The sequence below is a fragment of the Lipomyces arxii genome (genome assembly GCF_038497795.1).
Source record: "Lipomyces arxii strain Phaff 12-163 unplaced genomic scaffold V1512scaffold_28, whole genome shotgun sequence".
In the NCBI taxonomy this organism is placed as follows: Eukaryota; Fungi; Ascomycota; class Lipomycetes; order Lipomycetales; family Lipomycetaceae; genus Lipomyces; species Lipomyces arxii.
Window position 1 is genome coordinate 68,565 of NW_027117727.1, and position 27,433 is coordinate 95,997.

Sequence of the window (27,433 nt, forward strand, 5' to 3'; positions counted from 1 at the left end):
TAAGGAGTCATTGTGACTTTACATCAACTATTACTATGTTTCTGCTTCTATAAGAGTATGTTAGTAGGATCAACTGCCAAACAGTGCGATACTACAGTTTGATACTACATTCTGACCAAAATCGCTATCAAAAACGGCAAGATAGACTGGCTATGGACTCACCTGACGAAGAATGTTTCTGTTCGCCATCGAAATTACCGATGCTTGTGGAAGTCACACCTTAGAAATTGGTTCCAAACGATAGAGCCGTTCGAACAGCGAAACTGCGCTCAATCGCGACAAGTAATAAGACCAAACTGAAAACCTAAGTGAGAGTCATGAGGCACAAGACTGGACACCAACATCCTGACCAGCAGACCTGTTGTTCATGATGTCATGTATGATGACGAACATGGACTTGAAATGGTATATATGGTGTGTATGCGGGCAATATGACTTGCCATTGTACTAGTTTAGACTTTGGAGAAGCTAGAGTTTCTCCTTAGTAGCTCTTTGGAAGTATGCGCAAGCAGCGTTGCGACTTTGGCTTGGCTGATTTGAACAGATCAATAATAAGCAAAGCTGGCGGAGGCTGCTCCGGGCAAGGCATTCGCGCTTCAACACGGCGACTGTGCTAAACTTTTTTGATTACTACTCTCAGGTATGTGCCTCTGGTTTGTCGATAGTCACTCGTTCATAGGATTCAGAGTAGAATTGAATCAAAATTGAAGACCGTGCTTCAAATCTTTGATTTTGATAGGAGACATATCTACGCCGAAATGACCATTATCCATACTGATGATTCAGGTATTCAATTACCACTTTTAAGATTTGGTAAGATTGCTGGACAGTTTGCAAAGTCAGAGTTATTCCAGTTACAAAATCTCGTCTCTACCGCAAAAGCAGGTCTAGATTCAAGTCAACGGAAGCAGTTGACGGTAAGACGATTCTGCTATTTAGATACGTGGTACAGCTCGTGTGGTTTATGTCTGAGTTGACGCTTGGCGCTAGAGGCGACAATGTCAGCAAATTTATCTTGTCAGATCGTAGACCTGATCTTTCACGTCTTGTCGGCGCTTATTTTCACTCCGCAGCAACGCTCAACTTCATCAGAAGTTTGCTGGCTGCATGTTTTCCTGACCTGCATAGACCATTCGATTGGTCGCTATCTCATGTTCAACCTAATGCATTCCGGGCGAGGCGAGATATACTGACGTGGTTCAGTCAATCATTGAGGGACTGTCACTTCTGAAGACCGATGGTGCTGACAAGTCGTCGGATTTGTTGATTTCTCCACTTCGCATGAAGGTCTAATGGTGAAATTTGAACAAAGTCCCACTCTAAAATTACTCGATCTAACAGACGGAGTCAAGAAATGGTACAACACATCTTTGCATTTTGTGTCGATCGGTGATCGTACTCGTCAGATTGATGATGCGCACGTCAGGCACTTCGGGATCCAAAATCCAAAATCCAAATTCCGATTGGGGTCAAGACTGGTCCTAAATGAAGCCTGAAGAGTTGATGAGTTTACTCAATGTAATTGATCAAGACTTTGTCACAGGAAGAGTCGCATTGATTTCTTGATATAGTGCTAGTAAAATTGCCAGTATCTTGTGCTTACACATTGAAGATGTGACAAAAACAAAACCTAAAGCCGTATGGTAAGTATGATTTTTATACGATTTTGCATCTGATGTGATTGGATCTTCGATTCATGTCATGAGCACACAAAAATTTCAAGCTCAGGATTAAAAACTCGAGATTTTGAGGGCGTCATGTCTAAGCTGTCTCAGTCATTACAAATCCATATAGAAAATGGGTCTATCTCGAATGGTGTGCACTTGGCGTTGAGTGGAGATGCTGTGACTGAATTCATTGGTGAGATTGAACGTATTAAAATTCTGCCAGCTCTTTCTAAGTTGCAATAGGCAGATGTGAGCAGTTGACAGATGAAGATTTGGCAATCCAGTACGACACTGTATGTGATCCTAGATTCAGCGAGAGCCAATGTAAGCAGTTCTAACTTTGCCCGGGGCCTAAGTTGATGTGAATAGGATTGGATGTTTCTTTTTTAATGACGGATCAGTTAAGAAAAGGATTAATCACATCTAATATCATATTGTAAAACAAAGTCTTGTCGCCGTCCTATGAAACATTGCGTTCCGTATGCCCAATCAAGGGAAATGCCTGTAAAACGTCTGATATATCCCCCCACCAAGCTAAACCAAACTTAGTGTACCATGAAATAGTGGTATCCAGCCCGTCGCTCAAATTCGTCTTCTGTTTCCAGCCCAAAACTTTTAATCTGGAAGCGTCAATTGCATATCGCCGGTCATTAAAAGGTCGGTCGACTGTGTGCTCGATGTATTTGTCAAAATCGACTTCGTTGATGCCCATTTTAAATAGCAAGAGCTTGCTTAGATTGATATTTGAGATCTCGTCTGTTGTACCAATATTGTAAATCTTCCCCTTCTCGCCCTTGTGAAGAACAGTGTCGAGCGCATCAACGGCGTCACCGGCGTACAAATAGCGTCTAGAGTTTGTTCCGTCTCCATGGACAACACATTTGCGATTACTTCGTAGCAGACAAATAAACTTTGGTATAATTTTCTCTGGGAACTGATGGGGGCCGTACACATTATTGCAACGTACAATGGTGACTGGAAGTTTAAAGCTCTTGTAATATGCATTCACAAGCATATCTGCCGCGGCCTTTGTCGCAGCATACGGATTTGTAGGCGAAAGAATAGCGGACTCTAGCAAATCTGTTTCTTGTGGCTTGACTTCACCGTAGACCTCGTCGGTAGAAACGTGGATGAATTTCGTAATCATGCCATACTCTTTTGCAGATTCAAGCACGACATGCGTACCGTACACATTCACGGAAGTGAACTCAAAGGAACCGCAGCCAAACGACAAGTCCACATGACTTTGGGCGGCCAAGTGAAAGATTGTATCAATATTGTGGTCATGAAGTACGGCTAGTACTTGTTCAGAATTGGTGATGTCGCCTTTAACAAATGTGAAATTGTTACAATTGGCATCCACATAATTTATATTATTCAATGACGCACAGTAATCTAACTTGTCGAAGCACACCACGTTGTAGTGTGGATACTGAAGTGCCAAATGCCTAACAACCCATGATGCGCTATACCACTATTAGCATGAGTTTCAAGACTTTCTCACGTTCCATACATAAATCCTGCACCACCAGTAACAAGAATATTATTTACAGACTCAGCTTTATCGAACCTGGTGGTTCCAATAAAAACAGAAGACTCTTTCCACAGCTGCTCGCAATCCATAAGGTGATCAAGTTCAAGCTTCGCTATCAATTGTCAGTATGCTACTACGTGACATTGTTTACTTGTAGATCTAACTGCATACCTAGCTAATTCATAGTGTGAGGGGCTTGCATCTCTAACTTACTGGGTCGACGAAAAACACCTTTCACATACAATCGCAGTTGCTGATCCAGCCGCACTCGATGCGGGTAATGTTTACGCGCTAAGCGCAGGCGATGGCCAAATAGTATTTTACCGTTGTAAATTGACTATTTACATGTTATCAACAAACGCAGTGATTTACCCACCTTGGGAACGCGATAACATCTCTGATGTTGTATATACCAAGTAGGTAACAAAGTAGCCGCTCAAATCCCATCCCAAAGCCGCCATGTGGTACTGATCCCCATTTTCGTAGTTCTATGTACCATTGAAGATCCGACGGATCTATGCCGGCTTTTTCTACTGCTTTCTGCAACCGTTCTAGATCGTGCTCTCTCAAACTTCCACCAACCAGCTCGCCGATATCAGGCACTAGCAAATCAAAACATTCAACTGTTTCGCCATTAGACGTTGGCAGCATGTAAAATGGCTTCAAAGAAGCCGGATATTGAGTGACAAATATTGGTCCCCTTGCATACATTTTTGCCAGCCATTTTTCATGTTCGGATCCCAAACTATCTCCGTAACGAGGTCTATCAAAAGTCGCTGAGCTGGTATCGTACTCTTGTTGAAGGATGCTAACTGCGTCTGTGTACGTGATTCTCAACCAGCGCTCAGGCTGAGTCAAGCTGTTCCATCTGTCGACGATCTGATTAAATGTGATTTCACGATCAGGATCTTCACCTTCGCCGGCTTCAATCTTTTGTTTTTCTAAAAACGATTTGACAGAGAGCGCACTGTCCAGTTGGCCGTCTGCTTGCAAAATAGACACAGCGGTTCTGATCATACCCTCTACCAGACTCATTATATGCTCGAGTTGATCTGCATACGCAACCTCAGCCTCTAACATCCAAAATTCGCTTAAATGTCTGCTAGTGGCAGATTTCTCTGCGCGAAATGCCGGGGACAGTGTCCATACTCGAGAAAGTCCCATCATCAATGCTTCTAAATGTAACTGGGTCGACACCGTTAAGTAGCCTTCTTTCTCGCCAAAGAATGAAGTTTTGGAAGTATCTGACTTGACTGTAAATACCTCGCCGGCACCTTCACAATCTGACGATGTGATTAGTGGTGGGTGAGTCTGAACAAATCCGTGTCGATTAAAAAAATCCGAAAGAGCAGCAATTGCTCGGGATCGAAATCGCATAGCAACGCCGTTTGAAGAAGATCTGAACCTGACAGTCGGAAGCTCTCGACGCAGATAGTCTTGTGAAAAGTACTTGTTTTGTAAAGGAAACTGGTCATCCTCAGATACGTCGCCCAAGACCGTGAAGTTACTGACATGAAGCTCATAAGGTGCGTCTGATCTGTTTCGTAACTGAACTGAACCAGTCACTTTAATTGACATACCAACACGTAAACTGAATAGTAAATATACACCATTCATGTCAATTTCAGTGTTACATACTTGTTGACAGCTTCAGGATCGTGAAATACAAGCTGTTGGAGCTGCTCATTAGATCCATCTTGAATATTCACGAATGCAACTTTTTTATGCTTCCGAGTAGTCCGTATCCATCCATACAATGTGATTTGTTCTCCTGATGGAATGTTGTTATAAACAATCAGATCCCTGCTTTGTTTGAGAGTAAAGGGAAGCTGTAACAGATTTGTAGGTAATTTCAGAGTCTGTACAGCTGAGTTCGGCGTGTTCAAATTATGATAAGATCTGTATATATGCCTTATTAATGTACATGATAATTGAGAAATTCTAGATTTTCCCCGTTGGGATATGTGCGATATATTCCAGTGCATTTATTTAGTATTAAAGCATTTATAGTGAATGTCGAATAAACAAGTAGTACAGTCTCCCTGAGTAATTCAAACACTACAAAAGACAGGTCTATGAATAAATTTAAAAATGAATGAAATTTTATTTAAAAAACTAAAACAACCAAAATAAATTATTCCTGTAAATCAATACCACGATGTAGCTTTTTCCATTTATACCGACATTGAATTCTGGATCGAATCCCACCCATCCTCTCTGATACCACAGTCCAATTTATATCAGCTCCGGGCTCTGAAAACCTGATTCGGTTAACTATCTCGACCAGCTTACGCTCCTCTTCAACACTCCATTTGTTTTGACCACGACTGGTGCCACATTTCACATAATTCCGCCATCGATCACGACAGTCCTCGGGCATACGTCCAATCTGCCGACCAATAATTTTCCATTGCGCGCCATGTTGTTCGACCAACTGTCGTAGCCCCTCATCTTCTTGTGAAGTCCACTTTCCCCGCTGTTCGTAAGGGTGGTAACGTCTTCGAACATGTTTGTAAACACTAGCGCGAGTTCTTAATGGAAGAGCACTTGCCACAGCATCCCAAAAATTATCCTTCTTGCGCTCGTTTGCCCAAACCCGACGTCGAAGTTCAGCATCATCAATACCATGCTCAGCTTGATATAACTGCATGAAGTGATCTAGGGTAAGAATCTCATCATCGGTGAAAGAGCCACCGTTTGCAGCAACGACAGGAGCAAGCGGCTGCATAATTTGACTATCTACCAAGACATCACCGGGGACCCCTGTATCAGAAACAGCATTGGCAGGTAAAGTGCCAGTTCTGATTTGCTTTGAGCGAGAAGCTTTGCTAATTCCGGAGCGACTTCTTCTTGCTGTCGAAGCACCATGGGGATCTAATGGGTTGATTACAGTTGCAGAGTCTGAAACGTCAGCAACAATTCGATCAGTCTGGACAGCACTTGTCATGGGAGCCAAGTTAAGAGGTATTGAGGTAGAGTTGTTTTCTCGATATGAAGCGGCCAATTGCTCAAGCATTAAGCCAGATATATCGCGCATACCTTGCATGAGCTGACCCTGCGTTTCATTTTGATGTTGCTGATGCTGAGTTTCAGGTTGTTGCTGTTGTTGTTGTTGCTGCTGTTCTTGTTGCGACGGCGGGAGTAGTTGTGATTGTGGTTGTAACGACGACGGCTGTTTTTGAGATTTGTTCTGTTGATGTTGCTGCTGCGATGGCATATTCAAATTGCTGCGGTTATGTGATAATCGGTCTTTATTGAGATTTGCTAATGCTGGGTCAAGAACATCGCTTGCACCAGTGAAAGAGAGATACTGCTGAGCTGAAAAATCTTCAGGCATTTGTTCATTAGTTGCTGTGTCTTGCTGTGATTCTTGAATTTCTCCAACTCTTCGTTTGCGCTTAGAAGACCTGATATCTGATTCACGAGTCGCGTTTGCAGCAGTAGATGTGTTAAAGGCAGACGCGGTGTTAAATGTGCCTATTTTGTCCATCGCGTGAAAAATAAATGCTGATAAAGCAGTGTTAGCAGATGTTGAGCCAAAATCGAACTGAATAAGACGCGTATTATTTGAGTTTGTTGACGGTTTCAACGCGTATTAACTTCGATGAGGAATCTGTTTGAGAAGAGTATTGTTTATGATTGAATTGGTAAATGAGGAGAGACGAAGGAAGGGTAAACTGAGAAGGATTGAATGAGACAAGAAGAGAGGGTTGGTATGTTGTAAGTATTATGGCATAAGTGCAAATACAACTATTGAATGCTGATGTAGATGCAGTAATATGTATCTATGGCATAACCGTATAGTTTTAGTCGAACAAGTCTTTGACAAATGTTTTAAGGGGTTTCTACTTGTTGAGAATAAACCGGTTTGAACATTTTAAACTGAACTTAAACAGATTTGCGTGTTTATGTTTTAAATTCAACCGAAATGTACTAATTTTAATTTGTTTTCAGAGAAATGAAAGTTGGAGTCAAAGAGCGAATTAATGCGGAAGCCTCATGTTACTTCAAGATAAGCTTATGTGTTAAAACTATGCTTAAATAGGATTTGTTTCACATACTAAAACATTGTTGTCGTTGAATTTTATATAATATTATTTTTATTTACTTAATTTATTTGTTTATTTAATGAAATATTATAAACCTGTATTAAGTGAGAAAACAAAAATGTACATAATAAAATGCGGAGTAAATAAAATGTATTAAGATTCACTTAGATTAAAAAGCTTGGCTTAGTAAAGTGTTAAAATTGTATTTTGTTTCTTTCACACAATACAGATTTCATCTGTACTTTGCGGGTATTTATTACAAGAATCTTCGAGGCAATTGTGGATATCAGAAATCAATAATATAATTAAGTGTGAGACTACTACTAATATGGAAAGGAACTGCGTTTTCCCATTTTAAGATTTCTCGTTATTTTTATCCGCTTGACTTTCGGAAACATATTTTGAACCAGCCAAGAAAGTATAGCAAAACCAGTTTACATTCTTTAAGTGGCGCAGTACACTGAGTGACGTGCGGGACATTTACACAAGCACTGGCGCATCTGAAACTAACCTATGTGGTTATCTGTGTAAAATAATGCGTTTTAAGACTTGTAGAGACGTAAAAATTTATTTATTATTTTATATTATTTTTTAAGCAAACTATCTAACTTTTAATAAATTTTGTTTATATTATACTATAACAATGACAAGGTGTGCCATTAGACAAATAAATTTAAAGTAGAAGACTATTAACATTATGGATAAGCGGTATGAACCTTAAGTTGTAATATCAACAAGACAGAAAAGCTTGGCAATCTTTAATTGAGTCTTCGAGGGCCTTATCTCCTTTATGTGGGCTGCACTCTCTTACTCTCTATAATATACTTTAGTTACTCAAACAATTAATATGTGTACTGAACCGGGCACTCAAGAAAGACACAATCAAATTTGATAATCAAATAATAAATTTGATATAGGCTAGACAGTCCTAAATAAGTCTATATCAAACTAATGAGTCGAACTATATTTCATTATCATTATTGTAGTACTCCAACATAAATAAAATACAATGAAAATATATAAAATATTACAGTATTATATCATAGACTCTTTAAAAGTAGAGTTAAACCAGAACAGATATGAAAATTCCGCAGCAGATCTTGTACTTAGCTATTCATGGGTTAGGGCTTTTAAGTGAACTACCCATGTTGAGCTTAAAAGCTTAAAACTTTAGCGTGCTGACCTGTCGCTTCTACTCCTGCTGAGCTCTAAATCAGTTAAGGTTTCATCTAGATTCGTATATTTTTCTACTCATTTATGAAATTATAAGACAAAAATTTTTGGGTTTACAATTTAATATAATTTGACTATAATTTTATTAATAAGTTATTTATATAACTAGAAAAACAAATGAAAGGTATTCACATTTTACCTGAACCGGTTCAAACTTATGACGAGGGCGCTTGGGATTGTCTGACATTTGGGGAAGGTACACCCAAAATTAGGTTAATTTGTATCGAAGAGTACCTACACTAACAGCGCAATTCTTGAACCCGTCCTTAGCCCTCTCACCTCTCTCTCCCCCCCTCCCCCATTCGTCTCGAGACGTACCTCCGTCCCTCCATCCCTCCGTCCCTCCCTCTCTCCTTGCACTCGATCTTGTTCTTCTTATAATAAGCTCTTAACTATTATTCAAGTCTTTCTAAAGTAATCTTTATATGCGCAGGCAGCCAACCTCAAGACGCAGTATGTCGTCTATGGAAACTTATTATGGGCACGTCAAAACTCCACTAGATGCAATCATATTATTTGAAGCTTGCAGGCTAGGAGTTTTGCCTCGAGTTCAACGAAGACTGTCAGAAAAAGAACGTCTCGCTATCCGATCTGGCTCGATCTTTGCTTGGGATGAGCGAGAGGCGGGAATGAGAAGATGGACTGATGGAAAGTCCTGGTCAGCATCTAGAGTGTCTGGATCATTCTTAACCTATAGAGAAATGGAAGGCAAACGAGGTGGTGGCACTTACGGTGGACCTTTGATTCCTTCACCACCTCATAGATCGCCATCAATGCAAGAAGAAGATGATGATTCTGATAGAGGTGATGATGGTCCGGATGGCTACCGGTACAAACCGGATGGTCTTATGAAGCAGTCATTTAGTATTCAGACATCTAGTCACTTGAAACTTCACCTGATTTCTTATTATTCAAGGTCTCATGTTCAACAAACAAACGAACTATTACAGCCTTCAAACGATCCTGCACTGAAGTTTATTCGGATTCCAAAAGGAATGTATCCTGACGCGACTTCGGCTGAAGCGGAGCCAATGCCAATTTCTCATGGCGAGCATCCCTATAGCCATAATTCACATCCAGGCTCTTATCCTCATCAAACGCAACGATCCGTTTACAATCAACCGTACAATCCACCATTGCAGTCCGCGCCTCTAGCTCAATATCCTGTACAACCGTATTATCCGCCGCCCCAAATGCAGCAACATCGACAGGTTTCAATGACACCTCAAATGGCACCACAGGCCCCACAACATGCACCCCCTCCCCCAACTGCTCCACAACAACAACAACAGCAACAACCACAAGCTGTTCATATGCAGCAGCCTCCATCCTTGGCACGGCCTCCAGCTCCGCAACGACAACATCATCAGCATTCAATGTTGCAACCACAGCCAGCGCAATTGCAACAGCCTATGCTTGGACAGCCGCAATACGTGTGGCCATTGTCGCCGGCATCGACTCCACCAAACTACAGTATGCATTCTGCTTCTCCACATCCAGATCATATGCGTGCACAATCACAGCCACGACCATATCAACCGCCACCACAAATGCAGTCTTTGCCGATCCAAGTTGCGCAAAGTCAAAGCATGCAACAGCCACCTTTAATCCAGCAAATGGCCCCGCAACCATCTGCTCCACAACCTCCACCACTTTCTCAACAGTTTCAACAGCAGGCTCAATCAGCAGCGCCTTTGCCGTCTTTACATACTTTGCAGCAACAAATCCCTAGGCAGATGCAGACTGGCGATCGTCCTCAATATAGTGCATCGCGTATTGAAGAACTTACGGCCCGCGACTTAGCAGTTCAAGATATTCCATTCGAGAAAGTATCATGGGGAGAAGATACACGAGCTATTGATCAATTGAACAAGGGGTTTTCTATTTGAAAGATCACAATTTGAACTACATTTTTTTATGCGTTTTGTAATGTTAGGTTTAAGGTGTTGAAGGGTCTTTTCTGGTGTATATTAAAAATAGTAAATGAACAATCTATGAAACTTTTGGTGTGGTGTTTTCTGTAGATTTAAAGTTGTGTTGCTTCAAGGCTACACTGATGCCTAACTTAGTTCGACATAGTGCCAACTTAGAGTACGAATCAGAGCTAACTTATATGATGTAAATTTTTTATAGCTAATTTTAATTTTTTTTTATGACTATTTCTGAAATTTTCACAGCAAGTACTTGTCCCTGTCGTGGCATTGTATTATAAACAGCATTTAACTTGTCAAGAGGGCAATTATATATATAATATAAACCTCTAAAACATTATAATTGAAGTGATGACGGTTCAAAGCTAAATAAATTTCAGTAAAAATAAAATTATTTAACTTCGGTCTACGTGCAATGTCTCTATCTGACTTGTACCGTTCCTGCAGTTGGTCTGCGTACGCATCGGAGACCCTATCCCGCTCGTACGCAAAACTGATAGACAAATAACATTTCTTCCTCAAACTATCTTATTTGTTTTCTTTGCTAAAATCTTTTACGATGTCTGAACCATTTATCACTTTGGCCCCTCAAGAATCTGACATACTCAATTCAACTTGGCAACAGTAAGTCCCTCCTCGTGACTGCGTATCATTTTACCTACCATTAGAGAGCAACAGAGAGCCCTTTGTGGCTAAAAATGAAATGCCATCAGCATGTCATTGCAGGTGCGTTTTACAAATCGCTGTTGGTTGCTCATCCGGAGTTTATTCCTTTGCTCCCTGATCAGGGAAGACAGGCAAATACTCTAGGCGGTGTTTTGGCCGTTGCACTCCGTGCACTGACTAGAATTGAAACCATCGATAAAACTTTAATTAGCTTGGGCAAGAGACATGCAAGAATCCCTGAAGTCCAACCTGTTCATGTACGTTAGAGTGACACTTTTCACAATACCTGTGTTCTGATACACATCCTTGTTCGATGTTGTGGGCCAGTTTTTGATTTAGACTTTCTCGGAGCAATTTGGTGACATATGAGATCCTCTATTCTGCCCATATATTGCTTCATATGTATCTACAAAAATTTCAGATCTGGACTCCATAATTGCAAGAAATTTGGATTAGAAGTGCAAGTGTAAAATGACTCTATAAGTTTGTATTGTTCTTATCAAATCTAGTACACTTATTTGGCTGCCATGATATGCCTTGCCATGAATGTCGAACGCGAGCTCAAGTCTACTGCTGCGTAAGTGCCAAATTGACTGTACGATCTATGATATTATTTGCTAAGGCAATCCTATACTATTGTTTTTTCTATGAGCCCAAAAGTGAAATCTCAATACATCAGTTGTAATCTAAACTTTGAATATGGTCTGAATGCATATGGTATGTAGAATGCTAATTTAAAACTTTTATCGTGGACGCCGGCCCCTCTGCGCTTGTGCCTGTGCCTCTTCTAATGACATCCCTTCAACCCGTTTCTTCATTTCCAATACTTGCAAATCACGCTCACGTTTGGCAATAAAGTACTCCACCTGATACAGATTAGTCCCATCAACAATTCCAGATAACTAAATTATTTACCCATGTTTGTCGGCAGTGCTGAGCCATTGCTGTGTAATACTCTGAACACGTCGAGCTATCCTGCGTGGCCACGGTAGTGATTTTGTTTGCATCTAGACACCGAAAATATTCGTCCCGAGCATCCCAGCATAGTTGCCTATCATGCCGGGAGACAATTTGCGTTTTGCTCTCTGGCATTTTGATAAAATCAACGCTTTCAATTGAAATTCCGCTTGCTTGATTATTCAAATAAATGCAAAACTAAGCCGTATTAAAAACGCTGGTAAATCGTTACAGACTTTCCGTTATGGCAGAAGCAAAACTTTAATTGCAAGCGAGTTCAAGGTTTAATTTAAATAATTGCGGTTTAGGGCAAGCTAAGACCGTAAGAACAAATTGCTAAGGCATTGCTGCGTCTCTCTCTATATCTGCAACTTTTGTGTAATGCAGTATAGCAAACTGGTCTCTTTCATAGCTATATTTCCAATTTAACCTTTGTCTTTCCTTAACCAAAACTTCGAAGACTAAATTTTTCATAGCTTAAATACATTAAAACTTTTCTCTCTTATGCTCTTGAATCAAATGACGTCTGATGGGGAAACTTTGAAAACTTGATCTTTTGAATGCTCTGTAGCTGCAGTCGGCTACTGCAGAGCTGCATAAGCTGCGGATGGAATACTACCGGCTCTGGATCGGGAGTGTGCTGGAGCTCTGGCGCTTTTGGACGAGTGAAGGTGTAGGCACGGCCTGTCTTGCCGGACTAATTTCTGCCTCAGTACTAAACTTGTCGCCCGTTGCTCTGAGGAGTTTCGGGCCTCCGTATTGTTTTTATTTACAGCCTATATAGTCGATTCCTGCAACTATGCCAGTACGTAGATTATACCTCGGTGTAGTATTTTCGCGCTCAGCACATTCTTTTCAACACACAGAACATTCCGTAAAAATGGCTTAAAAGAAAAATTGCCGTGGGATTTTTTAATTTAGCCACCTCCTGAGCATAGTCGAAAGCTTGCATGAGATCTGGTTTGAACACACTACCACACCCGGTATAGACCAAGTAGTCAAGCCAATAAACCCTTCGGAATTTTTCAAATGACTCGCTTGCAAATATTAATGCAAACAAACTGCAGGATTATAATCAAAATAGAAAACTTTTAGCTTACAAACATTTCCTAATTGTAGTTACAAATCCTGCCATAAAGTCATATAAGTCAGTCATTCCAATTACGCGCGCTAAATCAGCAGCAATTTTACTGCAACGCTGTTAACACGAATAAAACATGCAGAATTGCTATGGCCATTACTAAATTTACTTCTTGAAAGAGATCTCTGCCTTCAAGCTATGTGAGATGAGTATTTTGTAAGCGCAACGGCTTCTTTACAGACATACATCCAAGCAAATTCTGTACCAGGCACGAGTATAACCCAATTCTAGTGCCTTTTTAAAATAACTCTCTGCCTGCTCTTCGTTCATCTGTAAATTCAAGTCTCCAGTCTATGCCCATAAAACTCGATCGTAGCAAAGTTTTGGAGTCTCGTTAAAACTTTTGATCAGCTGCTTAGCCGTTTCAAGAAGTAATTCATCATTGGTAAAAGGCAGCGCCCTGCCAAAATGATTCAAACGAACTGCAGCAAATACCCATTCTAGTTGTAAATTTTTGTTATATGATGAGCCGATCAAGTCTTTTGAGATTTCAAGAAACCTCAATGTTGTCGGAAGAGAGAGATAACATTGGAGGAAGTTCCTCAATCTCGGGAAAATTTGAATCGGGTACATAGTTGTTCTTTCCTAAGACAAGACGAAACCGAGAAGATACAATAGTTTGACTGCTTTGATTCAATAAAACGGTAGTTAACGGCTGGGTGGCTTGTGGCCCCTGACGCGGTTTTGGAACTCTTGAACCTGATTTTGAGTTGACAAAGAAAATTGGTTGGTTGCTGGATGTACTTGTGCATTCATTGGATGCATAGATAGCAGGGAGTTTGGCATCTGGGTTGGATTTTTACCGTTTAAATCGACCTGGCAAAATGGAGTTTGACTGGATGGTGATACCGATACTTGAGCAGTAAGTCGACGCAGGTGTTGCTGATTATGTGCCCTATCAGTCGACTCTCTACCCCCTGGCGACTTTGATTGTTGATCTTCGGCACCAACTCCACGTAGGGGGGGGGGGGGAGCGGAGGACAGCAAAATTTTCAAAATGTGTAGGTTGACTATTAGAGGTTTGAGATAATTGCCGCTTCCAACTGGCCTATAAACTCTCTGTCAGATATTAAAGCCTGCGCATCGATACCAAGCTGATTGCCCACCTGGAATGAATTCTTGTACCGCGGTCTGTCTCATGTCTAGTCCCAAAATCCATCTGATTTAAACAGTGTAAACGACAAACATTTGAGGTCGAGGAGCAACAGCTTCGGGTATATAATTGGTGTTGAGTGTCGCATTAATCTATTTTGAACTTGATGTCTTTCAGATAACTTAAATCCGGCTCTTTACCGTTATTCGCATTCATTAATTATAACTAGTTACCACTTACCAGACAATTGGACTCAGAGTGTCATGAACTTCAGTAATCAAGTTATAATATAACTGTAATGTTAAACAACTTCAGTAACATCCTTTGGATCTTGTAGCAGATGGCTGAGTACGCACTAAACGTTCTGTACGCAACTTTTGGGTACGCGACTACGCATCGCCCGACTATTCTGTTGAACTTAAAAGTTTTAATTTAATTGAAAGCCCTGTCCGAGTTTATTGTTTAAACTTTATTTCAATAAGATCATACAAGTGTAGCTACGGTAGAGAGAAGAAAGTAGTCATATTATAATATAACTATATACTTTACTGATAAGAGTATTATACAGAGTACTGACGTCAAATAATAATACAACTAATTCTATTTCATTACAATTAAACTATTCTTTCTTTTACCAGTCGTTGAACATATCGACTTATACTCATGACAGAAGATAGACCAATTCATTCAAAATAGCCACACCCAAACAAACATCAAGAAAACAAATAAGAAAAAGGCGAGCCAGGCCCTCCAGCCTACGCCTGACCGTTCTGCCATTCTCATCATTCGATGGTAAGTTCCTTTTAATCGTACACGCGTATTGTCAAAACCAGATTCCTAAAGAAATAATTAGGCCGACTATCGTAACTGCAAGATTTCATTATACATACCAAACGACTCATAATCACTGTAGAATCCCGGACTTCTTCATGAATTCTTGATGATATCTGGTAAAGTTTGTTAGCAGTTTTTTGCAGATTATAATTGCAAACTCACTGACCTCTTTCAACATCTTGACTCGAGCAGTTAAGCCTTCAATCTCATTATCGTTTTGTGATTCAAGTTCAGACATTACTGTGTCAGAATACTGGCCGCGACTATTCGGTGTTGCAGCACGGTATCCCGAAAAGCCCCCATTTCCACTTGGTGATGCTCGAGCTCCATCATATGCGTCAAATAGTTGAGTGCGAGCGTCCCGTTGGTGTAAAGTGCTTGTAAATCTATATTGAGTTAATGCTGCACAATGGCAAGTAAGCAGACCACTTTTACCTTGAGGAGCTCATAATAAACTAATTTTGCTATTATGACTGATAACAACAACCGAATCCTGCATCAGGTTTGTACAATATTTATGAAACCTGCACAACTTCTGCCGAGGTCAATTAAGCGATTCAAAAAACTCTGTTCAACAAAAACGCTTACTCAATGACGGCGATTGCTTGGTTGAATAAAGAACACTCAACTATATTGTGTATGAACTATTGTACTCTTCAACACTTGAACCATAACTAGTACAAGACCCTTAAAATTTGAAAATTTGACTACTACGTCAATCATCATCGCTTTCACAATTTGTGTTCAGTGTGCTTATTTTGACAACAATTTTTTAATTAACAATAATAAAATACTGATAATTTCAGTGGTTTGTATAGTATTGTATTGTACAGGCCAAAAGTTGGACATTCAATATACAGTTTACAATGGGTTTGCATCCAATTTATTGGCATTATTGTACTTGTTGACAATAATATCTAGACGACGATCGATCTTACTATTCTGCTGGTGGTTACAATCGAAGGTCTTCAAGAGATTCTTATAGACAGGTAAGTTTTTTGCTATGCCAACCGTGGTCATGTTTTTATTGGTATAGACGCGAGATCGATCACGATCTCCTGGAGTTCGACGATATAACTCGAGATCTCCTTCGCCAAATGGATATGGTAGAGCGCGCTCACCCCCACAAAGATTTGGCGGAGGCGATTCATATCGTGGTGGCAGTGGAGAGTACGATAGTGTATCTTCAAATGAATTTTCCGGTGCCTTGTCGGGTCAGGAGCGACGTGTTTATGTCGGGAATTTGCCGTACACAATGAAGCGCCAAGGGCTCACAGAGTTCATGCAATCGGGTATGAACAATATTCGACTTTTACTAATTTAAGACTTTGAATTGACTTGTATATAGCCGGAAGAGTGGTTAGTGCCACTGTACTGGAATTGCCAAATGGTACATCCAAAGTATTTCAATTGACAACTAATGATGCGTACATGACTGACATTGAAGGGATGCGGAATTGTTGAATTTGATACAAAACAAGATGCTCAACATGCGATTGAAACGCTGAGTGGCCAAGACATTGATGGAAGGGTTATATACGTGCGAGAGGTATTTGGCAGAATGCTCAATTTATTTTTCTTGTCGCGATTTTGAGTTTGGACGCGAAAGAGAGAGAGAGAAAGTTTGAGCAAATGGCTGATAGGATGGAAATTGTAGGATCGTGAGGCGTTACCACATTCACGCGGAGGACCTCGTGGAAATTACGGCGGCAGGGTCGGCCGCGACGGAGGTTCAGACAGATATCGTGGCAGAGGAGATTACAACCGTGGTTACGATCGTGGAGGCTTTGACCACAGCCGCAGCAGCCGCGGGGGATATTCGTCGTTCAACAATGGACCAGCTCAATATGGTGAATTTGCAGGCCCAGCTGAAGGTGGTGGATCGGGCAGCAGATCGGGGAATCAGCTCTTTGTCGGAAATGTAAATGCTCTCCTTATGAAGGGTTTTGTCTTGTTGAATGATTCAGAGTGCTAACGTGATTTAAAAAGTTGCCCTTTTCTGTTGGATGGCAGGACTTGAAAGATTTTTTCCGACAGGCCGGCAATGTTGTACGCGCAGACGTGTTTATGGGATCAGATGGCCGCTCTCGAGGTCGAGGTACAGTCTCGTTTGAGACGGCAGAGGAAGCCCGTAATGCAATCCAGCAGTTAAATGGCGTAGAGTTGCAAGGGCGACCTCTTGATGTACGTGAAGACAGAATGTCAAATGGAGGTGACAATTACGACAGCGGATACGCCAGCCGTAGTTCATATGGAACACCACGAGGAGGATTTGGCTTTAGAGGTGGGTTTCACGGTGGTTTTGCCGGCGGCCGAGGCGCATACAGTGGCAGTAGTGGGTACGACAGACCCCCTGTTCCTCAGCAGCCCCCAAATGACTTTACTGATGGCGCTACCAGCGGCGGCGTTCCTAGTAATACAATTCATGTCAGAAATGTGAGTTGCAATGTATTGGGCTGATTAATCTAATTCTTTAGCTTCCTTGGTCTACGAGCAATGAAGATTTGGTGGACTTGTTCCAAACTATTGGCAAGGTGGAGAGGGCCGAAATTCAATATACTCTAGATGGTCGTGCCAAAGGTTCAGGTGTTGTTCAATTAGAGAATAAGGAATTGGCACAAACTGCGATTGACAAATTTAATGGCTACAGTTATGGCAACAGGTATGTTTTGGTTATAAGCTCATCACTTACAAATACTGATTTGCATCAAGACCATTGAGCCTTTCATTTGTTAGATATGAGAACAGCATGGATAGTGATATGGGAATTTCATCGACTACTATCGAACTAACCCGTGGTGAATGATGCTATTTATTTTTCTGCTGTAAGGCATGATTTGACGCGTTTTGTTCAAGAAAATCTTTGCCACAACACCCAGTATATAAGCTGCTGTATTTTAAACAACTAGGAAAATTTTGACGTTTGATAAAATTTAAGGAACGTGTTTGTATGTCGCTGTAACTAAAATGCTTGCTAGAAACGCTATAAAAAACATGCTATAAGTTAATTTTTGACAAAATTTTATACAAATTGCTTTGCCAGCTTCGAAAAGATAACAAGCTATGTGTCAACACTGTACCAGACACCTGTCATAGAAAGCATAAGAGGACAGGCAAAACAAAACAAAACAAAAAGAACCACGTATATATGACTCCTGTAACAAAATACCATAATAATCCCATTAAACTTTTAATTGACCGTAGTTACCATCCTTTCACCTATCGTTTCACAGCAATTCACTTATTCTGAAAGCCCCCTTTCCAAAACACAACTGCCAAATCTTTCGTTGCGCTTAAAGCTTGAGATAAATGGCCCCAAAGACCATGAGGTTCAGAAGCACTTTTATCCTCATCACCAGTCTCTGTACCAGCCTCTTCTTCACCATCAGCATCAACATGTTCAGGCGCTACTTCAGACAATACTGAACTCACAAGCTCAGTTGAAGAAGACCTCTGGCTTGATGAGCGTCGTAGCGTTGCAAGTGACGAGTCTAGTTGTTCTCTCGGCTCTTTATTTACAACAGATAAGCCAACCGAATTCTGATTTGACGCCGCATGGTCAATGACGGTATTAGGCAAGACGTCATTGATCCGTCCACGAGCTAATACAACACTATCTCGCCGTAGGGACGCAAGCAACGAACTATCCATGTCTACAACGTCATCATCTGACATGGTCTCCGAACCGTCAGAGTCTTCATATATGTGTTCAGCAGAAGAGGAATTTTCGATATAATTGATCTGAGGTTGCTGTAACGACGATGAATGGAAGTTTGTTGACGAGGAACCCAGCAAATTTGACGACGAGGATCTTGATACTAAAGCAGGACGGGAACGTATCTCACCGTCAGACGTGGACGATTCAGTATAACGGTACTGAGGCTCAGCATGGCTTCTGTGACTGTGCCGATGATGGTGACCATAAGACAAGTAATCATCTTCATCATCGTCGGCTACGTTACCAGCTTGATCGTCCGAATCATCTTCGTCCTGATCAGCTCCCATCGAAAAATAGGCCGATCTACCAGCATTGTATGAAAGTGCAGAAGGGGTTTCATCTGCATCATGAACGGACTTTAACTTCGTTGCTGGAAGCTTTGCAATAGTATGGGGCTCAAGAGTTGCAGGCCGCTGAAAAGAGCCAGAGGCAGACCGTACCATAAGAAACAATCCTGGCTCATCGTCTGCATCTTCTTCATCTGTTGACGTAGCCGATGAAGCACCAGAAAATAATAACGAGTTGGACGTATCATCGTCTTCGTCCTTGACCTCCAGCGCAATGCACTGTTCAACTCGGTCACTAAAATGAATATGCTTGGTTTCACCGGGATTTCGCGGCCTATTGGACGAATGCGTAAGCCGGTCACTAAAATTGGCATTGCTGGCAGCGAAGCTTCGAGCAACCAACGACGACGGAAATCTCGGATCATGAGGATCATCAGAAACAGACGCATAAGGGGACCGAGATGAAGAATATGATGCAGTAGTAGGCGTTGTACCAGGAGCTCTAAGATGTCGTTGAGCCTTCACAGATGCAGCCGCCTGCTTAAGTAGGTTTGATGACGAAATTGACTGTGAAAGCATGACATCGGATACGCTCCGCTTTTTCAAGATGGGCTTTTTTGCAGAAGGCAATGGCGGAGATGGTACACCAGCAGTAGTAGTTGCTGATACAGCATTTGTCGGAGTATAAGGGATAGACGGGGAATGCACTGGAGACGTATCCATAAATGGGCGATCTCGTTGAGTATATAGAGGGCCGTACAACCACGTCACATCATAATCCTTGAGCCTAAAAATGATTCAGCACTTGTGCAAACGACATAGTAACTTTAAACACTTACCAATTAACGCTCTCCGGTGACACGGTTTTGAGGTTATATTTAGCTTTGGTCCACGTTCGCCAAGAAGCATTTTCTAACCTTGCACTGTTGGCAACATCTTTGCGACGCAAAACGATGTACCGCCATGAAGAAGAAATATCTGATTCTTGCCAATTGTGTGAAAGATAGTCAACATGCTGTGAAGGCTCGTACTGAATCACAGAATCATCGTTAGCAGCGTAGACAACATCAGGTGTGGCGGATACAGGGGGGAAACGTGTTTGAGAAACTGCGTCTGACTGTTGAGACGAAATATCAGACATTTTTTGCGAATCTGTGAAAGCGGGAACAAAGTCCGAGTTAATAATAGTCGACTCTGTTGAATCCACAGAAGTGGAAGACAAAGCTGAAAAGTTGGTCGAAGCTGACGATGCTGATACTGTTGAGTCTGTTGAATCTGATTCACTTGAAGTTTTCAAAATCGGCACTATTTGAATTGAAGAACTGTCAGCGGTAGCAACAGGACAGGAATACAATGAATCAGTTTGAAAGACAACTAGAGACGACATGCAGGGTTTTTTTGCCAGACAAAAAATCGAAGAAAGCTACTACTAAATCGGTGAAGTAGCAGACGACGACAAATACGAAATGGCAAGACCCGCAGACGAAACAGGAAGTATAATTCAGAAAAAACAACGGCAACAAGCCCAGACTAATACAAGTCGAGTCGCGTCGATAACAAAATAAAATGGGACTTTATAGGAGGTAAAAAGGGTACGGAGGACGGGGATGAGAAAGAGGTGGGAAGGGCGTGATGAGGAAGTGAGCGAAAAAGCGTTGAAAGTTGCGGTGTGAAATCGCAGCCGGTCAGTTCAGATCCGCCGGCCGGCGTAGCCAAGGTTAGGGTTTATGGAAAAGGTCAAACCAAAATTTGATCGTCAAAATCATCATAATTAAATGATAAAAATAAGTAATTTCGAGTTACTGTAATAAATAATTTTAAAAATTGTACAGAGGCGTAAATAGGGATATGCCCATTAGAAGAGTAGCTGTTGCCAGGCAGTATAAGGGTTGGCCGTAAATAATTAAATGAAATCACCGAAACAAAACTTCTTACTGCCATTTCAAGATGTCATCACACGTCTCTATACATTTGTCCAAGATGTCTTTTAAGCAAATGTTTAAAGTAGAAGATAAATGTAAACCACAGGAAGTTTTACAGCATATCACTACATTTCTACATATATGACTAAGTTTAGAGATTTTGTTGAAGTAACAGCATGTACGTAGGAAGAGTAGCATGGTAAATCACTGTGGCACAGATCGCACGTACCGTTCATGACGTTTTAACGCATAACTTATAGCTTGACAACGTCTCTGTTTGTTCAGTAATAACTTGGCAACAAACAAAGTAGATAGACTTGGCTCGATGCCGCAGCGGGAGCTCACAAGAGTAATTCCTCACCAAAAATGATCGACATCTTGATCAAACTGACCATACGACTGAAATGGCCTCACAAAACTGGCTGAAATAGACCAAGTCGATCATGACAATCATCAATGTAGTTTCTGACTCACTTCATGTAACTCAATATCGTAATTTTCGGTAAATGTTTGACAATCAAAAGGAGATTGGGTTCAACAGCTCACCATTCGTAGGATGTCAACCCGTTACCCTACGCTTGAACGCTTGAGTCCAGTTCAAATATATTGAGGGTTTGGTGTTGTAGTTGTCCGGCTTAGGATTCGACGATTCTAACCGTTACAATGTTCAATAAAGTTAAGTATAGTTAACTAACTATAAATAAGTTTCGAAATAAAACGCGTATAACCTCACCGTCCTAAGTTCGACGCGTCTCATTTGTTTACAAGTTTTTCTACCTCACGATCCTAAAGATTATACGATTAAATGATGTATGAACCACCTACTAAATAAAGAGACTTTTTGACAGTACTTTGCAGACTACGAAGATAGGGTTCCACACGGGTATTTACTGTATTGAGTCAGTTATAGCTATCGAACTTACTTTAATGAGGACTTAGTGTTTTATTTCTTGTACACAAAATTTTCGTCAATTGCTTTATTGCAGGTCTCGTGAGTAATGAATGTTTATGTCTCCATACTTCTTTTATTAAAATTCGAATTTCAACATGTATGGCCAACATGATTCTAGTGTTAAAGTAAAGAAAAAATAATGTTTACCTAATAAAAATGAAAGCGTACTTAATAATGGTCAACACTAGTGGCAGTTTACCAATGGGTGCAAAGCCGAATATATACAATAGCCAAGTTTTGCGTGAGCTTTCCTCCAACGAACAATTCAACACGTAACTTAAAATCAAGAATATTGGGTTGCCTACTATTACAATCCTAAGTCAAGTACAAAACCTTTACGTTCTATAAGTTACAGACAATAGTGCCCAGTCCTATCTAAGTATGCCTTGTGTTTAAAAATTATTGCTTTGCCCTCTAATCTATTTGTTCTGAAATTCCGCTAACAATTAAAATAGGTACCGAAGTGGTAACCATTGCTATGAAGAGAAGTATTAAGAATGATTCATATGGCTTCAGCAATCATTTTTATCATTTTGGAATTGCTCACATGCATTTTAGCTTCGCTCTTGGAACATTGTAGATGGTAAATATGACTGCTTTACTGTGCCGCTGCAACAATACTTCCCCTGAAAAAAGCAATTCAGGGGAATGTACAATCGTTGCGATAAGAACTGATTATTTAATTTACCGATTAGTGGTTATGCGCTAGTAGTATTAACAACAAATGAAATAAAGATATTTATTTGATTTGTTGAAAAAACTCACATTTTCATGACTTGATAGCTGACTTTCTTTCCAATGGGGCTGTCACGGTGATTAATTTGCAAGTGGTGGAACTGTCTTACGGCTAAGCTCTTATGCGGATGTAGAAATCAAGCAATTTTGTTCAGCACAATCACAATAGCGTATCCGGCTTATCAAGTTGAAGAAAGCGAGTCACTTGGCATAAGAAGTTAAAAAGTCTCAACAATGGAGACTGTTTAGAGTCTATATTGTTGACTCCTGATGCTGTCCAGATTAAGTTTCATTACCATGAGACCATGCGCTGCAATGACCAGATGCCTCCACATTGTGGATTGTGTAGTTCACAAATTGGTGTGTGAAATGAACTATACCTTCTATAAACTAGTAGCCACTAATCTAGCTGTGAAGTTTTTAGAAAAATGTTTCAAATATTGTATATTCGTGAGGTGTGGATTGTATAAATCATATAGGGAATGCATTTATCCGTTATGAGCGCCAACTAATCTCTGTATATCTGTGGAAGGATCCTAGCTGTATTTGTCGTTCAAGTCGCGCTAACTGTTGTGATAAGCTTGTGGTTTTAGATAGCTTCCGTTATTTTTTGTTTCCTGAGGGAAGTTTGTCCGTGGCTAGCACAAATATATTACAGAGCGGCCATCCCGTACTTCGTCACATAGACTGCTCAGGCATTGTTCAGCTTTGTACTGTCCTCATCTCGGAAAAGATAGCTTCTAAGTGTTTTAAAAGTATTTTCTTCTGTATAGTCTATGTGTTCTATGCTAATGTTGTTTCAGTTTATGACTATGGAGTCAATTGAGGAAAAGAAGTTTGACTACATTAGCGGGAAAGATGATTTTGATGGAATAAAGACAACAACCGTCAACTCTTCTGAACTTAGCAGTGACATTAACGAAGATTTTCTTATCACTGTTGAAGAGAAAGAGCGTATTTATGAGTTTTTGGAACATAGTCCGAACTTGGCCGACTTGCTCGATGACGATCCTGATTACATGTTGGAAAAGATGAAAGGGCTTACATTTGAGCAAGCCTTTGAGATTCTGCAAGTTTCTCGTAAATATTATGACGATGACGCAAATTTCCCTCAACCCATGATGGACCGTCTTACAGTGCTGCTCTCTGGAGAGGAGTCGAGTGGCATGGCACACTACTACTATGATCTTGAAGTTAGGTTGCAGGCTGCAGTTATGAAATTTCATTCGCCGTATCCTGAAGTCAGAGCTGTGGTAAGACCTACCGATGATCCTACTATGCCATGTGAAACATACAGAGCTTATATAATTGGTCTTTTTTGGGTATGCTGTGGATCATTTATCAACCAAATGTTCTCTCAGCGTCAGCCGTCTATTTATCTTGGGTCTGCAGTTTTGCAAATTTTGATTTATCCGTCTGGAAAGCTCTTTGAGCGATTACCTCATAAATCTGTCTCCATTTTTGGCCGGCGCTGGGTAATTAACCCTGGTCCTTGGTCGTTCAAAGAACAGATGCTTGCTACAATTATGACAAATGTTGGCGCAGGTAGCACCAATTTCTTTTACTATGCTCTCACCATGCGTCTTCCTATTTTTTTTAATAAGGAATGGATGCATTATGGATTTATGTTCTTAATGGCTGTGAACACTCAGTATTTTGGTTTTGGACTAGCCGGAATTTTACGCCGATATGTCGTTTATCCCACTAAGGCTGTCTGGCCGACAATTCTTCCTACCCTGCAACTGAACAAGACTTTGTTAATGCCTGAAAACAAGCAAAGTATTAATGGTTGGACAATCACCAAATACAGGCTTTTCTGGACATCATTTGTATGCATGTTTGTTTACTTTTTTATTCCAGACTATCTTTTTCCCGCTCTAAGTACCTTTAACTGGATAACTTGGATCGCACCGCAGAACAAAGTGTTAGCTTTTGTTACAGGCTCTAGAATTGGAATGGGCGTCAACCCATGGACCTCATTCGATTGGTCAGTGATAAATTCAACGGCTCCACTTGTTGTACCATTTTTTGCTGCTGTGAACAAATATATCGGACATTGTCTTGCCGTTATCACAATCATTGGACTTTACTGGTCAAACTTCATGTACACGTCTTATTTTCCTCCAAACAATAGTAACGTTTATGATCGATATGGCCAGCGATATAATGTGTCGCGAATTATTACGGACGGGAGATTTGATGTGGCATCGTATCAAAGCTATTCACAAATTTACATTGGTGCAGGAAACATGACTCAACTGGGAGGGTACTACTGCATGTATACATGTGCATTTACGTACATAGTTCTTAGTGAGAGAAAAATGATTATCAGCGCTTTTAAAGGTTTCTATCAGAGTGTCAAGAACCGAAAGGCTTCAAATTACGACATGTTCGATGATCCATTTTCAAACTCAATGCGCAAATACAAAGAAGTTCCCGATTGGTGGTTTGTTGCAACTTTGATTCTTTCATTCTGCATTGGCGTGGGTGCTATTGTAGGCTATCCAACCGGTTGTCCAGTTTGGGCCATTGTCGTCGTTATTCTTGTCAGTATTTTTCTAGTTATTCCCAGCACTATTATTTTTGCTACTACTGGTTATTTGATTCCTGGCGACACATTGACCGTCATTGTTGGGGCGTATCTAGTTAGAGGAAACCCAATCGCATCTCTTCTATGTCGTGTATTCGGATACAACAACTCAGATCAAGCAGAGACATTTGTAGGAGATCAAAAGTTGGCTCATTATGCTAGAATGCCACCTCGTGCAGTTTTCAGAGCACAGATGATTGCAACTCTTGCTGGATGCTTTATAACAACAGGTGCTATTACTTGGTTGATTGAAAACACCCCGGACTTGTGCACGTTTAATCAACCATCTCATTTTGTATGTTGGCTCCCGAACCAACTTTACTCTACTACTTTGCTTCTGGGTATTATTGGTCCACGTCGCACCTATGACGTGTTGTACCCTGTTCTTAAGTATGCCTTTTTAATGGGAGCAGTCACTGGAATCGGATTTTTTTTCCTTCGTGGTCGATACATTCGTTACTTACGACAAGTTCATCCAGTAATTATAATTTCTGGTTTCACTACTTTTGGTGCAGGTTACAATCTTTCTTATTACACTCCAGGAATGTATCTCAGTTTCATCTTTATGTATTACATTCGTCGGCATTATCTTGCTTGGTGGACTAAGTACAATTATATTTTATCGTCTGGTCTAAGTGCAGGGATGGCATTTTCTGGAATTCTTATCTTTTTTGCGCTCCAGTATACAAATAAGACACTTGTGTGGTGGGGATCTACAGTTTCGCAAGCTGGTGTTGATGGCCAAGGAGTTGCTACCTTATTAGACGCACCCACTGAAGGCTTTGGGCCCCCAATTGGTTCATGGGATTAAATATTTTCGTAGATGTCGTTTCGATTTTTGCAGCAACTATACATATATACTTTCAATTTCTACCAATATTACCGTCATCCCAAGGCGTTTTGGGATGGATTTACCATAGTTAAGCTGTGCGGCGTAATGCGGGTTAGGGCGAGTTTCCCAAAACCTCTATCCCAAAACTTTTGAAGCCAAAATATTTTGCAGATATTCTACACTGCCACCTCAAAATTAATTTAAGCCACCTCAGGTCCATAGTAAAAATCAACACTGCCACCTCACTTTAAGTCTAGCCACCTCAGGTCCATAGTAAAAATCCACACTGCCACCTCACTTTAAGTCTAGCCACCTCAGGTCCATAGTAAAAATTTACAGTGCCACCTCAGGTCCATAGTCAAAATCAACACTGCCACCTCACAAATAAACCAAGCCACGTCAGGTGCATAGTAAAAATTTACAGTGCCACCTCAGTTGAAGTTTAGCCAGCTCAACTCCATAGTAAAAATCAACAGTGGCATCTCAATTTGTATATCTCCGTATAGTAAAGAGTTGTAGGGCCACCTCAAAGACAGGCACAGAGATTTTGAGAGATTTTGAGACATATGCAAACGATTTGAAGTGATAAATTGTCGAAGTATATTTTCATTTGTGTTTAAATTCCTAGAGTTAAGGCATATAAAATAGCTATATTAGGTATTAAATATTTTTCAAGAGTTTATCCTGATGTGCAAAAACTACAGTACTGTTCATTAATCTACAAATGAGAGTGAGTTGACGCGTGAGGGCAGTAGAATCGGAACTTGAGGATGTGGGCGGTTGGTTTGACCTTCAAAATATCTGTTACCCGGCGTAACGCGATCTTCAGTAGAAGCATACTGAGTTTTACGCCGACAGTGACTCAAAAATTCCGCCTTTTGCCGTTAATAAGTGTGAGGTTAAGTGTTATTTTCAAACACATTGCCGAATGATAAAACTTCAGTGATGGTTGAATAGGCTTCACAATGCGGCTTCGAAGCCTAACAAGCAAAATGTAGTAAAAATAGGTTTACTGCGATACAAAATACCATGATACGATTGATAGAGCAAAGCGTAAGAAATTTATTTTGTTTGTTCCTACACTCAAAATTAGCTCTATCCCGTAGTATAGTATTGTTTTTTACAAAAATGAATTTTTGTAAAATCTGGTTCGGGTTATACTCAAGTAGATGGGGTAAGAGTCAAGATTGCAGATTAAAAATTTCATGAGTTTTATAAATTTGTAGTGTTTGAGTGAATTAGTGTTAGTGTGTATGTTTAAAAGTCTGCGGGTATATTAAGGATCCTAAAGT

The 27,433-nt window shown here is 40.6% G+C and overlaps 11 protein-coding genes across 11 annotated transcripts; 5 read left to right on the forward strand and 6 right to left on the reverse strand.

The window, feature by feature from the left end:
- Positions 1-375: 375 nt before the first annotated feature.
- V1512DRAFT_288117 (uncharacterized protein) lies at positions 376-2,005 on the forward strand (the record flags this gene model as incomplete). The annotated part of the gene is made up of 12 exons (XM_066918132.1): positions 376-405; positions 457-484; positions 557-610; positions 641-644; positions 680-838; positions 886-917; positions 993-1,153; positions 1,180-1,240; positions 1,288-1,468; positions 1,572-1,643; positions 1,724-1,860; positions 1,911-2,005. The coding sequence occupies 12 exons, from the start codon at positions 376-378 to the stop codon at positions 2,003-2,005; spliced, it is 1,014 nt and encodes a 337-aa protein (XP_066769385.1).
- Positions 2,006-2,127: 122 nt separating this feature from the next.
- On the reverse strand, positions 2,128-3,290 carry V1512DRAFT_212731 (uncharacterized protein; the record flags this gene model as incomplete). The annotated part of the gene is made up of 2 exons (XM_066913569.1): positions 2,128-3,133; positions 3,181-3,290. 2 exons carry the CDS (start codon positions 3,288-3,290, stop codon positions 2,128-2,130), a joined length of 1,116 nt encoding a protein of 371 aa, XP_066769386.1.
- A 217-nt stretch (positions 3,291-3,507) lies between these two features.
- On the reverse strand, positions 3,508-5,287 carry V1512DRAFT_267867 (uncharacterized protein). Its single transcript, XM_066917362.1, has 2 exons — positions 4,840-5,287; positions 3,508-4,792 (listed from the first exon to the last, which is right to left on the reverse strand). Exons 1-2 carry the CDS (start codon positions 5,184-5,186, stop codon positions 3,553-3,555), a joined length of 1,587 nt encoding a protein of 528 aa, XP_066769387.1. The 5' UTR covers positions 5,187-5,287; the 3' UTR covers positions 3,508-3,552.
- On the reverse strand, positions 5,282-7,056 carry V1512DRAFT_267869 (uncharacterized protein). The gene has a single exon (XM_066917363.1). The coding sequence runs from the start codon at positions 6,689-6,691 to the stop codon at positions 5,336-5,338; it is 1,356 nt and encodes a 451-aa protein (XP_066769388.1). The 5' UTR covers positions 6,692-7,056; the 3' UTR covers positions 5,282-5,335.
- A 1,705-nt stretch (positions 7,057-8,761) lies between these two features.
- On the forward strand, positions 8,762-10,488 carry V1512DRAFT_267870 (Gti1/Pac2 family-domain-containing protein). The gene has a single exon (XM_066917364.1). The coding sequence runs from the start codon at positions 8,909-8,911 to the stop codon at positions 10,370-10,372; it is 1,464 nt and encodes a 487-aa protein (XP_066769389.1). The 5' UTR covers positions 8,762-8,908; the 3' UTR covers positions 10,373-10,488.
- A 190-nt stretch (positions 10,489-10,678) lies between these two features.
- Positions 10,679-11,805, forward strand: V1512DRAFT_293187 (uncharacterized protein; the record flags this gene model as incomplete). Its single annotated transcript, XM_066918324.1, has 4 exons — positions 10,679-11,038; positions 11,085-11,337; positions 11,590-11,657; positions 11,703-11,805. The coding sequence occupies exons 1-4, from the start codon at positions 10,974-10,976 to the stop codon at positions 11,803-11,805; spliced, it is 489 nt and encodes a 162-aa protein (XP_066769390.1). The 5' UTR covers positions 10,679-10,973.
- On the reverse strand, positions 11,585-12,273 carry V1512DRAFT_91946 (cytochrome oxidase c subunit VIb-domain-containing protein). The gene is made up of 2 exons (XM_066918559.1): positions 11,996-12,273; positions 11,585-11,946 (listed from the first exon to the last, which is right to left on the reverse strand). Exons 1-2 carry the CDS (start codon positions 12,170-12,172, stop codon positions 11,824-11,826), a joined length of 300 nt encoding a protein of 99 aa, XP_066769391.1. The 5' UTR covers positions 12,173-12,273; the 3' UTR covers positions 11,585-11,823.
- A 2,581-nt stretch (positions 12,274-14,854) lies between these two features.
- Positions 14,855-15,733, reverse strand: V1512DRAFT_267880 (uncharacterized protein). Its single transcript, XM_066917365.1, has 4 exons — positions 15,541-15,733; positions 15,272-15,491; positions 15,162-15,218; positions 14,855-15,108 (listed from the first exon to the last, which is right to left on the reverse strand). Exons 1-4 carry the CDS (start codon positions 15,552-15,554, stop codon positions 14,959-14,961), a joined length of 441 nt encoding a protein of 146 aa, XP_066769392.1. The 5' UTR covers positions 15,555-15,733; the 3' UTR covers positions 14,855-14,958.
- A 127-nt stretch (positions 15,734-15,860) lies between these two features.
- On the forward strand, positions 15,861-18,108 carry V1512DRAFT_267884 (RNA-binding domain-containing protein). Its single transcript, XM_066917366.1, has 9 exons — positions 15,861-15,975; positions 16,027-16,094; positions 16,142-16,397; positions 16,454-16,506; positions 16,553-16,654; positions 16,763-17,026; positions 17,095-17,541; positions 17,583-17,767; positions 17,818-18,108. Exons 1-9 carry the CDS (start codon positions 15,972-15,974, stop codon positions 17,909-17,911), a joined length of 1,473 nt encoding a protein of 490 aa, XP_066769393.1. The 5' UTR covers positions 15,861-15,971; the 3' UTR covers positions 17,912-18,108.
- Positions 17,972-20,755, reverse strand: V1512DRAFT_293190 (uncharacterized protein). Its single transcript, XM_066918325.1, has 2 exons — positions 19,950-20,755; positions 17,972-19,897 (listed from the first exon to the last, which is right to left on the reverse strand). The coding sequence occupies exons 1-2, from the start codon at positions 20,495-20,497 to the stop codon at positions 18,343-18,345; spliced, it is 2,103 nt and encodes a 700-aa protein (XP_066769394.1). The 5' UTR covers positions 20,498-20,755; the 3' UTR covers positions 17,972-18,342.
- Positions 20,756-23,357: 2,602 nt separating this feature from the next.
- Positions 23,358-26,515, forward strand: V1512DRAFT_92116 (OPT oligopeptide transporter protein-domain-containing protein). The gene has a single exon (XM_066918560.1). The coding sequence runs from the start codon at positions 23,496-23,498 to the stop codon at positions 26,118-26,120; it is 2,625 nt and encodes an 874-aa protein (XP_066769395.1). The 5' UTR covers positions 23,358-23,495; the 3' UTR covers positions 26,121-26,515.
- Positions 26,516-27,433: the final 918 nt, after the last annotated feature.